At 43.3% G+C, this 13,051-nt stretch overlaps 1 protein-coding gene across 1 annotated transcript in view; it reads left to right on the forward strand.

Moving 5' to 3' along the window:
• The window catches only part of LOC126641836 (uncharacterized), a 28,113-nt gene extending 17,354 nt beyond the window's left edge, over positions 1-10,759 (forward strand). Inside the window, exon 2 of the mRNA XM_050318915.1 lies at positions 5,721-10,759. Within this exon, the coding sequence (XP_050174872.1) occupies positions 7,120-8,448 (1,329 nt within the window). The 5' untranslated portion in view covers positions 5,721-7,119 and the 3' untranslated portion in view covers positions 8,449-10,759. The remainder of the gene's footprint in view (positions 1-5,720) is intronic.
• Positions 10,760-13,051: the final 2,292 nt, after the last annotated feature.

Genomic DNA, 13,051 nt, shown 5'->3' on the forward strand with positions numbered 1-13,051 from the left:
GTGGTTTGATTTATAGTGTCCTCCTGTTCTTACTTCTCAGGTCATGGCTCTTGTTTCCTTCAGGTTTGGTTATTCCCTCATAACTTCTTTTATTTGTCCTGTACTATACTTGAGTAAATTTTTAACTTTTAACCTTCTCATGGTACTTTATTTCAACAAAATCCCCCCCCCCCCTTTGATAGTTATGGACATGTTCATAATACATTTCCCCTATGTCTCACCCTATTTTATGATTCCCTTGAAAGATTTTCTTGATGATTCTTTTTCCTCCACTTTCTTCACAATGGGCTTGTCTCCTATCTTGGTCATCATTATTTGCTTGGGTTTGTTATTCTTTAGTGCTTTTGTACATAGATTCAAACATATAGGTATACATTGTATCATACACCAACTTAACAGTAAAACAATTAGTATAAGTATAGCTACTAAAATAATTGTTTGAGCCAATTTACATTTGGTAACCATGATGTCAACTAGAAAAAAATCCAATCCTTCCTGTTCTTTAATGTTTGGAGCCAAATCTTTAAACTTCTGCATCTCTCTTTCTACCAATTTGAAATTATCAGTTAGTTTAAAACAACACATTCCTTTAAATTCTTCATATCTGTGGTTATATCTCAAATGGAGAGAGTCAATTGCTGCTCTATTCTCTAAGGTAGCTTCCTTATTTGAGCCATTTTCTCTCCTAGGACTGCTGGAGCCTGAGAGGGAGGTATAATTTATATTCTTTACTGATGCAGAAATGATCCTGTATATTGTGTGGTAGTTCATGGCTACCCCTATCCCCAAGGCTAAAATTGCTGCACCTGTCATTTCACTTGGGCTCCAAAGAGTTAGTTGTGACTTACAGTCCTGTGGTAGGGCCTGGATTTGACTTTTTTCTCCATTATCTTTTCCTACTTGGAAATCCTTTTTATCAGGGAGTAAGGTCCTTTAATCTTCCTATAGAACAAGGTCCCCTAGTGATGTTAGCAGGGATGTCCAAATAAGTTCTTTTTCCACAAAGGAGAAACCATCCTAAGAGGAGTTTAGTGTGTGCAAATACGTAGCTTATTGACTCTGTCTTATTACATCTTAAAGGGGGTTCAAAACGAGAAAGATTCTAGCAATTTATTTTACGGGTTGTCATGGGTTTGCCCACCCTCACCCCTTGCCCTGGGGCTGAAAATGGCTTTTTCCAAGTGGATTTCCAGAGAAAAAGCCAATTAAAAGTTTTAGTTATGCCTCTGCCAATTGCATATTTAAGAAAACGGAAGAGAACCTTGTGGCGCAGATGAAGAAAGTAGCCATGTAGGAGCAGCAGCAGGCCCCAAGTGGGCCAGGGGCAGGTGTGGCACTGAAGCTCCCCTTCTCTCTTGTAACAGAATAGAGAAAAAAAAAACTTTGGAGAAGGACTGACTGTTTGGACAAGAAACGCTGCAGAAAAAATTCCAGCAGAGAAATAACAGACCTCCAAGGTCAAAGCTGGCAGCAGCAGGAGAGAGAAGTTCGAAGGGGGGGGCTGCTTCTCCCCTCTCTCTCTCTCCCTTCAGCAGGGAAAAGACTGAAAAATAAAAAACCTGCCACCCATGGAAGTTTATTAAGGTGAGGAGACCCCCAGGCAGTTCATAGAAGAGCTTACACTGAATTAAGTGAATGCACGAAGAAGCTGAGACTTCATGAGAAAGCCTGAAATGAAAAAGAGTCCTGCTGGAGACTTCTAGGCCATGGAGAGAGACTTATGATGGAGCAGAATGGCTCAGGTAAGATGTTGGGATCCAAGTGAGGGATCCATGCTAGTGCAGCTGAATTTGTGACCCTGAGGGACAGCAGAGAATAGAAGACCTGTTGTCCAAGAGATGGACCCACATTGGAGAGGTCTATCAAAGACTATTTTCTTGTGGGAAGGGACCCCACAGGAAACAGGGGTGGACTCAAAAACCATTACCCCCTGTGACTCTGTGGTGAAGATCCATAGTAGGCAAGTGTCCCCTTGCAAGTCCATGGAAGACCCTGCAGGGCCTGGGTAACCCCCCAACCTCTGGTCTTAGCCCAGGAGGGGGGTAGGCCCAGCCCTGAGGCTGACATAGAAGAGAGAGAGAGAGAAAGAGTTCCAGCTGCGATGAATCAGAGTTGTCGTCCTAGAGATAATAGAAGAAGAACTTTTGAGTGCTGCAAAATTATTTAAAAGACCTAGAGATCCAGAAAAGAGAGAAAGAGACTGTTTCTCCTCCTGAACTGATACAAAGGGGGGAGGGGTATTTTTGTAAATACATAACACTTATACCTAATTAGTATTGTAGTAGATATAGTTCTTTAGTTTTTATCTTGTTAGTAATAAATCCTAATATTATTTTCCCCAATCAGGTCTCTTTTGTCTGCATAAACCTTCTCTCAACTTATAGCAATTGTGGGGAGTGTAAGAGAAAAAAAATTAGCCCAGAGCAAACCCATGACGCAGGTGCAGCACAGACTGTGAATTGTATGCACTTTTTGGCAGGCAACACTCTTCTTACCTTAACTCTAAGCATTCCTTTTTCCAATCATTTAGTATTAGGTCTCCAATTATACATAATATAATAAGTCACATTAATGTTAAAGGCCTTAAACATGGTATACTTCATAATACTAGGAGGAGTTGGAACTCCTATTAGACATGAGGTAAAAACCTCTTCTACAGAAGTTTCCCTAGTAAAACAAAAAGAGGTAGCATTTACAACATTTCTGTCCAGATTCTTTCACACATTCTCGGATCAATTCCACTTTTGGAAGAACATACTTGATCCTATAACCTCAGAGAACAAAATATACTTTTTCGTTTTGTGATGCAATGGTGTGTCAATACAGCCTTTTAAGGGCCCTGCCAATTTGGGTCTCCACTTAGTTTCTTGTGGAGGGACTGACTTGACTTGTCTATAATGGATCCAGGAGCTGATTCCCTCCACCTTCACAGCTGTATAAGTGGTCAACAGAATGATCCTTTCCACTTTTCTTTCAGTGGCTCATCTCTCCAAGTGTGAATGTAAACCAAGTCCCTGGATTGAAAGTTGTGCACTGGTATGTCCAGGGGCAAAGGTGGTTGCTGATTGAGGTACCTATGTGTCACGGGTGGGAGTGTGTCCCAGTTTAAATGAGACAAGGGTCTTTTGCTAAGGATGAGTTATGAGAAAAGACCCAAACTCCTCCCACTAAGCAAGTATAAATCCAAAATTAAGAGGCTCCGATTGAAGGAAAAACAAATTATGGAAAAGGAAAAAATAAAAGCCCTTTACTAAAAGGTATGTGTGTATTAACAGAAAACATGAAAAAAAACAAGTAAAACAACTAAACAATACTCCTATACCCACAAATAATCCCCTTCAAAAAAACCAAACCGATAAACAGCAACAAAACAGAAAGTTCTCCCCATGGAAGAAAACTCACGATCTTCAGCTGGTCAAGCAAAAGCTGCAGCTAGCAACAGCTGGGCAGAGAGCAGCAGCAAACTTCCCCTCCGACAAGAAAAAAAAAACAGGCAACGTCTGCAACTGGCAAACAGGTCCGGAGAGCAAAAGCATCACCAACCACCCCCAGCCTACCACAAATTCCTCCTCCCCCATTGCCCAGGAGACGAGAGAAAAAGGTCTCCCCCGTTTCCTAGGAGACTAAGTTCTGGCAATTAGTGAAGGAGCCATCCCTTTTGTTCACCTGATAGCTCTTAATGGTTCTGGCACACAGGGCAGGGGAAGGGAAAAAATTCCAAGAAACTAGCTGAACCATGACAGAGTGGAAGGCTTAAACAAATTTTATTAGAGAAGCTATCTCATTGAGCTACAAGGTGCAGAAAAGACCCCCTTGCTTTCTAAAATCCTTCTCAAAGAGGAGCCTAGGTGCAGCTGGATCCAATCTTAGCCTCAGATGTTGTCAATGGTTTAAATTTAAGGAATTATAGAGATGTGATTAAATTGCTTTGTCCCACAGGTTTGAATGATGGCAAATCAGATATATTTATGTAAAATTAATTCTTTATTATGACAAATGAACAGACAGAAGAACAGAGGAGTCAATAGATAAAAGATCTTAATCAGAATTATTTACTATACAGTATAAAAGCTAAAATCCTACTAGTAGAGATGGTATAGTGCACTATATCAAAGCAATTATATTTAAGCAATTGTATCAAAACTAGCAAAAAAACCCAATCATTAAGTAGAGATTGATGCAACTCACAACATGATGATAGCAGGCAGATCTCTCACTTAACCCCTGGGGAGAAACCATGAAGAGGTGTCCCTGCTTCACAGGAGAAGCTCCACACACTTCAAGAAAGTATGTGGAAGAATTTGCCATGTCAAAGTTGGACTGGGCTTTTATAGTTACAAAGTGATGGACTGCTAGTCACGTATTTCCGGGCCAGCTAGCAGTTTATCTGTCAAATCTTACTTCAAAAAGCAGGATATATGTTTAAAGTTTGGGGAACCAGGCCAGTTTTAGCATAATTCAACACTAAAACCAACACCTTGGTGCCAGTGATAACTCACCACAGATAGCTTGTATGATAGCTTGCATTGTTTGCATTTCTCTGACCAGATTCTAGTCCTTATCAGGGTAGAACATCCTGCTACACTATGTAAAGATCATAAAGCATGCAAAAGAGACAGCAAATAAGCTTTTATCATTCCTTCCCCTTTAACATGCATTTGATCACTTAGATTGTTTGTACTTTTAGTTGGATATGGCTTCCCATCTAATATTTCAGAAGGACTTGCTCCTTCTCTAACTCATGGAGTGATTCTAACTCTCATCAAAGCAATCAGTAAAACACCTACTGTGATGGTTCGAACAGACCAAAACCATCACACCTACCCTTTTAAGCTGAGTTTCCTGGCACAGTTTTGAAATTAGTTTTTTAAGAGTCTTGTTCATTCTTTTCACCTTTTTGCTAGACTGTGGTCTCCAGAGAGCATGTAAATCCCATTTAAGCTGGAGACACTTTGATTCTAGTCCTTGGACTACTTCCCACTGACTGGAAAAGGGGAAATATAAACCCCATTTTAAAAAAGGGAAATAAGGAAGATCCAGGGAATTACAGGCTGGGCAGTGTCACCTCAGTGACTGGCAAGATCATGGAGCAGATCACCATGGAAACTATACTAAGGCACGTGGAAAATAAGGTGATTGGTGACAGCCAAGATGTCTTCACTAAAGGGCAAATCGTGCCTGACAAATTTGGTGGCCTGTGATGGTTTTGGTCTAGGCCTTCCTGGTAACCAGCTTGTAACCAAGGAAGTGACCATGTACCCAGTATTCCATATGATTTTTATGTAAACCAGAGAATAAATAAGTTGGAGATTAGAGAGGTCTCTCTCTTCTCGTACGGCGATGTTCGGGAACAGTGGAACCTTGCTTTGGTCTCACTTGTCTAGAAGCTGAGGCCTTCAGTGACCACTGGCCTACCACGTGAAAGGTTTGGAGAGTGTTGACTGTGTCTTCCAGTCTTGCTTTTCTAAGGGATGTGGTGAGATTTGTTTTGCTAGTTATTAGTATAGTTCTTGAGTTTGATTGTGTATATCTGTTCGGTGTCTCTTTTTGTCCCTTTTTCCCCTTTCCCTTTCCCTTCGGGGGGCTGTTTGGATTCCCTGTGCTTTGTACATAGCATCTTAACTGTATATAACTGTAATATATGTAAATATATATATTTTTATATAATTAGCTTGATTTCAGGTTCTTCAATTTTTATAGTTTTTTTTCTTTGCCCTAAGGGAAGAAGGGAGGGGGAAGGAGGTTGCTACTGTGAGTTTGGGCATTTGGCAGGGAGCCAGGTCCGAACCATCACATGGCCTTTTATGATGGGGTTACAACAGTGGTGGATGAGGGAAGAGCGACTGATGTCATATCCCTGGACTTGTGTAAAGCATTGGACATTGTTCTGTGTGACATCCAAGTCTCTGAACTGGAGAGACATGGATTTGACGGATGGACCACTCAGTGGATAAGGAATTGCCTGGATGGTTGCACTCATAGAATTGTCCATGTCCAAGTGGAGAGCAGTGACAAATGACATTCCTCAGGTGTTGGTATTGGGAATGGCACTGTTTAACAACTTTGTTGGCCACATGGACAGTGGGATTGACTGCATCCTCAGCAAGTTTGCCAACAACACCAAGCTGTGTAGTACAGTCAACAGGGAAGGGACGCCATTGGAGGGACCTTGACAGACTTGAGAGGTTGGCCTGTGGGAACCTCATGAAGTTCAACAAGGCCAAATGCAATGTCCTGGACCTGGGCTGGGGCATTCCCAAGCACAGACTGGACAGAGAGGATGGATAGGGAGCAGCCTGGGGGAGAAGGACTTGGGGGGTTGTTGGTGGATGAGATGCTCAACATGTCTCAGCAATTTGCGCTTGCAGCCCAGAAAGCCAACTACCTCCTGGGTTGCATCAAAAGAAGTGTGACTGTTGGGGCAGGCGGCGTGTCTGCAGACCCCCTGATGAAGGATACAGAAGAGGAGGATTTTGACTTAGACATTTTGAAGTCGTTTCCCTGAGGAATTCACAGGAGCAGTGAAAGACTTGAGAAGATACCAAAACTGACCAGTGAGAGAAGAATGTAAATAAGGTGTGAATATCCAATTGTGTGTAAAAACTAATAACAGACCATAGATAGAGAGTTATTAATAGAAAGGTATATAAGGTTCTGTTCACAGAGTGTGTATAAATTAGGCTGAACTGAGCAGTAAAGCAGACTTTCATCATCATACTGTGCCTGGCTTTTATTCTTTCGGCCGTCCTGACTACTACAACAACTGGTGGCCCCCGACATGATCCCACCTGAGGGAACGACATTAACGACATGATTCCAGTGAAGGATTAAAACAACGAAATGATCCGACCTGAGGGGGTCGAAATCCAGGGACCACGCAAGTCCCATCGGGGGAGCGAAGGCGATCCTTTCTGAGGGACCGGAACAGTGGTGATTCCCAGTAAGGAATCACGATTCCCAGTGAGGGATCAGAACCGCGGGTCGAGGTGCGGTGAGGGCGGAGTTCGGTGAAACAGAGAACAACGGGGCACTGCAAAGGGTCCGGACCTGAATTCGTCTGTTTGTGACACCTGGGGCAGGTGAGCCACCGAGAACTTTACGGGCACAATAGGACAAGTTATGAGTGCAGATGAGAAGCGGATAGTTAACGCTTGGAATACGCTGCTTCGATGGTGTGATATTAAGTATGATGATGACTGCTTGCGGCGTTTTTTGTATTGGTGCCAAAAAGAGGGGTGCGAAGCTACCCTAAATTCAGCTTTTAACATTTCTACTTGGGAAGAGATTGGGAGGAAATTATGGGATGCTATATCGAATGTTAATGAGGCGGTGGAGGGGCTTACCCCTACATGCAAGCTTGTGCTCACCACCCTGAAGGACCGGTATAATGAAGTACAAAAGGAACAGGGGGCTACTGGGGAGGAGGGTCTGGTAAAGTCCATGGCTGAATTAACACTTACAGAATCAGTTCCCAGTACCTCCTCCCCCTCTTCTTGTTCTGTGAAAAATGTCTCCCCTGTTAATCTTCCCCCTGCTCGCACATATACTTCTGCTGCCATCCCCCCGCCACTCCAGGACTATCCATCCCCTGCATCACAGCTAATAGTAAAAGCAGAAGAGAAACAGCAAGAAACCCCCCCTTCCCCTGCTGATTCTGCTGGGCCCGTTCCCACTGCTGCTTTGCCTGTTGCTACCAAGGTACAAAATAGCAGCTCCTCCTCTTTGGAGGATTCGGACAGTTCTGATGGGGAAGAGTCCCTTAAAGAGGTTGAACTCCTTTTACAAAAAGGCTCCCGCTGCAAGAAGCCCTTACGAACCACTAAGTCCAAACCTATCTGCTTGCCTCCTGCAAAGGTTGTCGTACTACCCAGAGATCCTGGTTCCTTTTGGGAGGGGTTGCGCAGGGAAGTGGCAAGAACAGGTGATTGGGACCTTTGTGAAAGGATTGGATATCACTCTTTTCGAGACCGAGGTGAATGTTCTGGATTAGCAGAGGGTCCCCAGGCATTTCCAGTTACGAAAGCAGCAGTGGGATCAGGAAAGGCTAATGAGCACAATGTTTTTGCCTGGAAGGTTGTGCAAGATTTGCAGTTTAATGTTGGAAAATACAGTCTCATTTCCCCTCAAGTGATGAGGCTGATACGTGTCATTAATGCTGACTTATTAGCCCCCTATGACATTACGCACCTTGCTCAAATATTATTTGAACCTCTGCAAACTCAGTTGTTTGAGCGAAAGTGGACTCAGATGGCCTCACGGGCAGAGAGAGAGAATCTCAGTCGAGTAGATGGCGACCCTCTAAAAGGTGTAGGGGTGCAAGCCTTGATGGGTCAAGGACCTTTCAGCAGTCCTGATTTGCAGGCCACTTGGCACCCAACTGTGTTGCAAGAAGCCCAGAATTTGGGGATGGGTGCCCTGTTACAAGTTATGGAAATGTCAGCTCCATAACAGCATTACACAGCTATAAGACAAGACCATGGGGAGCCCTTTTTAAGGTTTGTTGAACGGTTAGCGCAATCACTAGAAAAACAAGTGGAGGATTACACCTTGAGTCAAAAGCTTTGTGTGCAATTAACTATAGATCAAGCTAACACTGATTGCTGAAAGGTCATTGATGCCTTACCTGGTTTACCTGATATAGCTGACATGGTGGAGGCTTGTTCAAAAATTGGATCTATTGACTATTCCATGTCTGCCCTGGCAGCCATTTTACATTCCCCACAGAAGTGTCACCTGTGTCATCAAGAAGGACATTTGAAAGCCCATTGCCCTCAGTGGAAAGTCAGAATGGGGAAAAAGGGAGTGGTGACTCTTACAGGTACATGTACTCTCTGTGGCAAACAGGGCCATTTTGCAAAGTAATGTCACTCTCGATACCATGCTGCAGGTCACCCCTTGCCGGGAAATGGGAAGCAGAGCGTGATGGGGCGTGGGGAGATAGAAATGCCTCCAGCTCAATTTCTGCCTCAGGGACCGGCAGGATTCCCTTATGTGATCAACTCACAGGCAAAACTTCCGGGTCTGCCGGCATGGATGTTTCCACAGCTGACACAGTCACAATCATAACTAAAGATGTTACTAAGGTCCCCTTAAATGCTTGGGGACCTATAGGGAATGGATTAAGTGCCTTATTAGTGGGACGTTTGAGCAGTACTCTAATGGGACTTATGGTTCACATAGGATTGATGCTGACTATACAGGACAGATTTCTACCATGGTTTCTACTATGTATCCTCCAGTCCAAATACCAAAAGGGACTCGAATAACTCAACTTGTACCTTTTGTGAGTTGTGTTCCAAAAACAGAACTCCGTGAATGGTAAGATGGAGATTTCGGTTCTACTGGTACACCACAAGTTTTTTGGTCTCAACCGATCTCCGCACACTGACCACAAATGACTTGCCATCTGCGTTACACTCAAGGTTCACCTCACAACATTTCCTTGACTGGACTACTGGACACTGAGGCTGATGTAACCATCATTGCACATGCTGCCTGGCCCGCTTCATGGACAGTAGCTCCGGTAACCACTGGAGTTGTGGGATTGGGTGGAACTACTCAGAGTTACATTTCAAGTGATCCCATACTTATTGTGAACCCCGAGGGTCAATCAGCCACAGTTAGGCCTATTTTAACTGTTGCTCCCTTGACACTATGGGGATGGGGCTGTCTTTCTCAGTGGGGGGTGAAAATTACAATGGATTTCTAACAGGGGTCACTGCATTGCAGGGTGTTACACAACCCACTGTTACCTTATCTTGGCTCACAGACACTCCTGTGTGGGTTGACCAGTGACCCCTTCCTAAAGAAAAGTTGCTGGCCCTGCAGCACCTTGTAAAAGAACAGCTGGATGCTGGTCATATTGAACCCTCTCTTTAGCTCTTGGAATACCCCTGTTTTTGTCATTAAAAAGAAGTCAGGGAAATGGTGCCTACTCCACAACCTTAGATAGGTCAATGCAGTCATGACTCATATGGGGACGTTGCAACCAGGTCTTCCATCCCCTTCAATGTTGCCTGTTGGTTGGCCCATTATTGTTATTGATCTAAAAAATTGGTTTTTACCATACCATTGGGTCCCAAAGACAAAGAAAAATTTGCATTTACTGTTCCCTCGGTGAACCACACGGAACCAACCCAATGATTCCAGTGGAAAGTTCTTCCCCAGGGAATGAAAAATTTCCCCACCATTTGTCAGTGGTTTATTGCTCTGACACTGTCTCTAGTTCGTGAAAAATTTTTAAATTGTTATTGTTACCATTATATGGATGACATTTTGCTTGCAGCAACCGATAAGGATCAACTGACTGAACTTGAAAAAGAGACAAAGAAACAGCTACAGACATTTGACCTAAAAATTGCTCCTGAAAAGGTACAGTGAGAACACTCTTGGAAGTATCTTGGAATGCAAATTACCCAGAACACTGTTGCTCCCCAACCGATACAATTGGCTGTTGAAATTAAGACTCTCACTGATGTACAGAAATTAGTGGGATCTATAAATTGGATCAGACCTTATTTGGGGTTGACAAACACTCAATTGGCACCTTTATTTGAGCTGCTCAAGCATTCCACTAATCCTCAAAAACCTAGACATTTGACAAAAGCAGCAACTCAAGCTCTCCAGCAGGTAGAACAAGCACTCCACTCAAAATTCATTTCTCGAATTGACCCTAGACAAGAAGTTCAGCTTTTTGTTTTAATAGACCACCTTACTCCTTTTGGAGTTTTAGTCCAGTGGTGTGACCAATGACCTGATCCTTTACACATCTTGGAATGGCTGTTTTTGCCCTATAAGTTTTGCAAAACTATCCCTGGACTATTTGAGCTGTTAGTTGACATAGTGATCAAGGCTAGAAAGCACTGTGTAGAGTGTACGGGCAAAGAACCTGCTCATGTTGTTGTTCCAGTGCAATCTTGTTATTTTGAATGGTGTTTGGCCAGCAAATATGAGTTACAAGCTGCTTTTACTGGATTTAGTGGCCAAGTTTCTTACCATTTACCTTCCCATCCATTGTTCAAATTTTTTAGAGAAGTACTAGTGGGACAAAAATTACTACGCAGTTCTGTACCTTTGGATGGACTTACTGTCTTTACCAATGGCTCTGGAAAAACAGGGAAAGCTGCAGTTGTGTGGCGATCCACAGATGGATGGCAACAACAGGTTACTTCTCAGGAGGGATCACCTCAGATTGTGGAACTTTGAGCGGTAACCTTGGCTTTCCAATTGTTTCATGACCAACCGTTGAATGTTGTTACTGATTCTGCCTATGTAGTTAATTTGTTGCAGCAATTTGATCATACCGTATTATATTCTCGACCTTTTACTTCAGTTTTTCAGGTTTTGTTGGAACTCTGGAGAACTCTGTTGCAAAGAACTGTTCCTTATTTTATTTTCCATATACGGTAGTCATACATCATTACCTGGATTTTTTACTGAAGGTAATGCCAGGGCAGATGCCCTAGTTTCTGCTGCTACTTTGGAACTGGTTCCCAACACTCATCAACAAGCAGTGTTATCACATCAGTTTTTCCATCAAGGAGCGGAAGCACTCTGCCGTCAGTTTGGACTGACCCATTCTGTATCTCGCTCAATTGTTTCCTCTTGTCCAGATTGTCACCATAGTCATACTCTTGTGTATTTTGGAACTAACCCCCGTGGTCTTAAAGCCTTGCAAATTTGGCAAACCAATGTTACGCATGTTGCTGAGTTTGGTAATCTGAAATATGTTCACGTTTCAGTTGACACCTTTTCTCATGTGATTGTCACTACTGCACATACCGACGAGAAAAGTCGAGATGTTGTAAAACATTTCCAACGCGCCTTTGCTACATTTGGGGTGCTGAGTCAGGTAAAGACTGACAATGGCCCCTCTTATGTAAGCAAAATGGTGCAGACCTTTTTCGCACTATGGGGTGTCACTCATGTGACAGGAATACCTCACTCCTCTACAGGGCAAGCTATTGTTGAACGCATGCATGGCACCCTGAAGCAGTTGCTTCAAAAACAAAAAGGGGGAATGGAAGGTCAACCCCCTCAAGTGCAGTTAAACAAAGCCATGTATGTGTTGAACTTCTTAACCTTCCCTGGTTCTTCTTCACCTACCTTTTTGCATTTTTCGTCTCTTTTTTTCTGTGCAGTCGGCGACTGGCAAGGCCCCCGTACAGATTTGGGATCTTGTTTCTGGTCAGTGGTCTGGTCCACATGAGTTAATAATGTGGGGGAGGGGATATATGTGTGTCTCCACAGATAATGGCCCTCGATGGATTCCTGCACGGTGTGTGTGTCCTGTCTTGGATGCTGTTAAATGTAACTGCGTGGACTGTCCCCTAGCCAAAACAGAATGTGTGGATGACACTGGTGAACGTGACACACCAGGACACCCTCTGCCTTTCTGTAGCGAACCCTGAGAATCCTTTTTCTACCTGCTTGGTGGGGTTTCCTTTAGGTGCCTGGCCTTGCCCAACAGACCCAGGACACTGCAACAGTTCTGCACCAAAGAAAAATGTTGATAACTGGGACAGAATCTATGCACACTTTACACAAGTTACACAAGAGCCTCAAGAACTAGAATTGTTAGGATCAGTAGTGATGGATGCTTGTGTTATGTTTAATTATACTTATAATACAATGAGAAAAGGACAGAACGTTAATGCCACATTGCCTGTATATAGAAATACAACTGCTTGGTGTAATTATATTTCTAGTAATGTTTCGTGATCTTTTAATGTACCTGTTGCCTTACCTTATGGAGTTTTTCTTATTTGTGGGGATAGGGCTTGGGGTCACCTCCCATCAAAACTTAATGGTGGACCATGTAGCTTGGGGAGACTTTACTGACTCCTAATCTCACCATGATTTATAACAAAAGACAAGAAAAACGTACTATTCATCAATTCACCAACCAGTGTGATGACCAGGTGATCTATTGGGGGCCTGGAGAAATCATTGCAGCATCAGCATTGGCACCTGGTGTTGCTGCAGCAGTAGCTTTGAAAAAGCTGACAAATTTGGGATGTTGACTGAGTAAGCAAACTAATGCTACTTCTAT

Source organism: Myiozetetes cayanensis, unplaced genomic scaffold (assembly GCF_022539395.1).
Source record: "Myiozetetes cayanensis isolate MyiCay16 unplaced genomic scaffold, myiCay2020 scf219, whole genome shotgun sequence".
Classification (NCBI taxonomy): domain Eukaryota; kingdom Metazoa; phylum Chordata; class Aves; order Passeriformes; family Tyrannidae; genus Myiozetetes; species Myiozetetes cayanensis.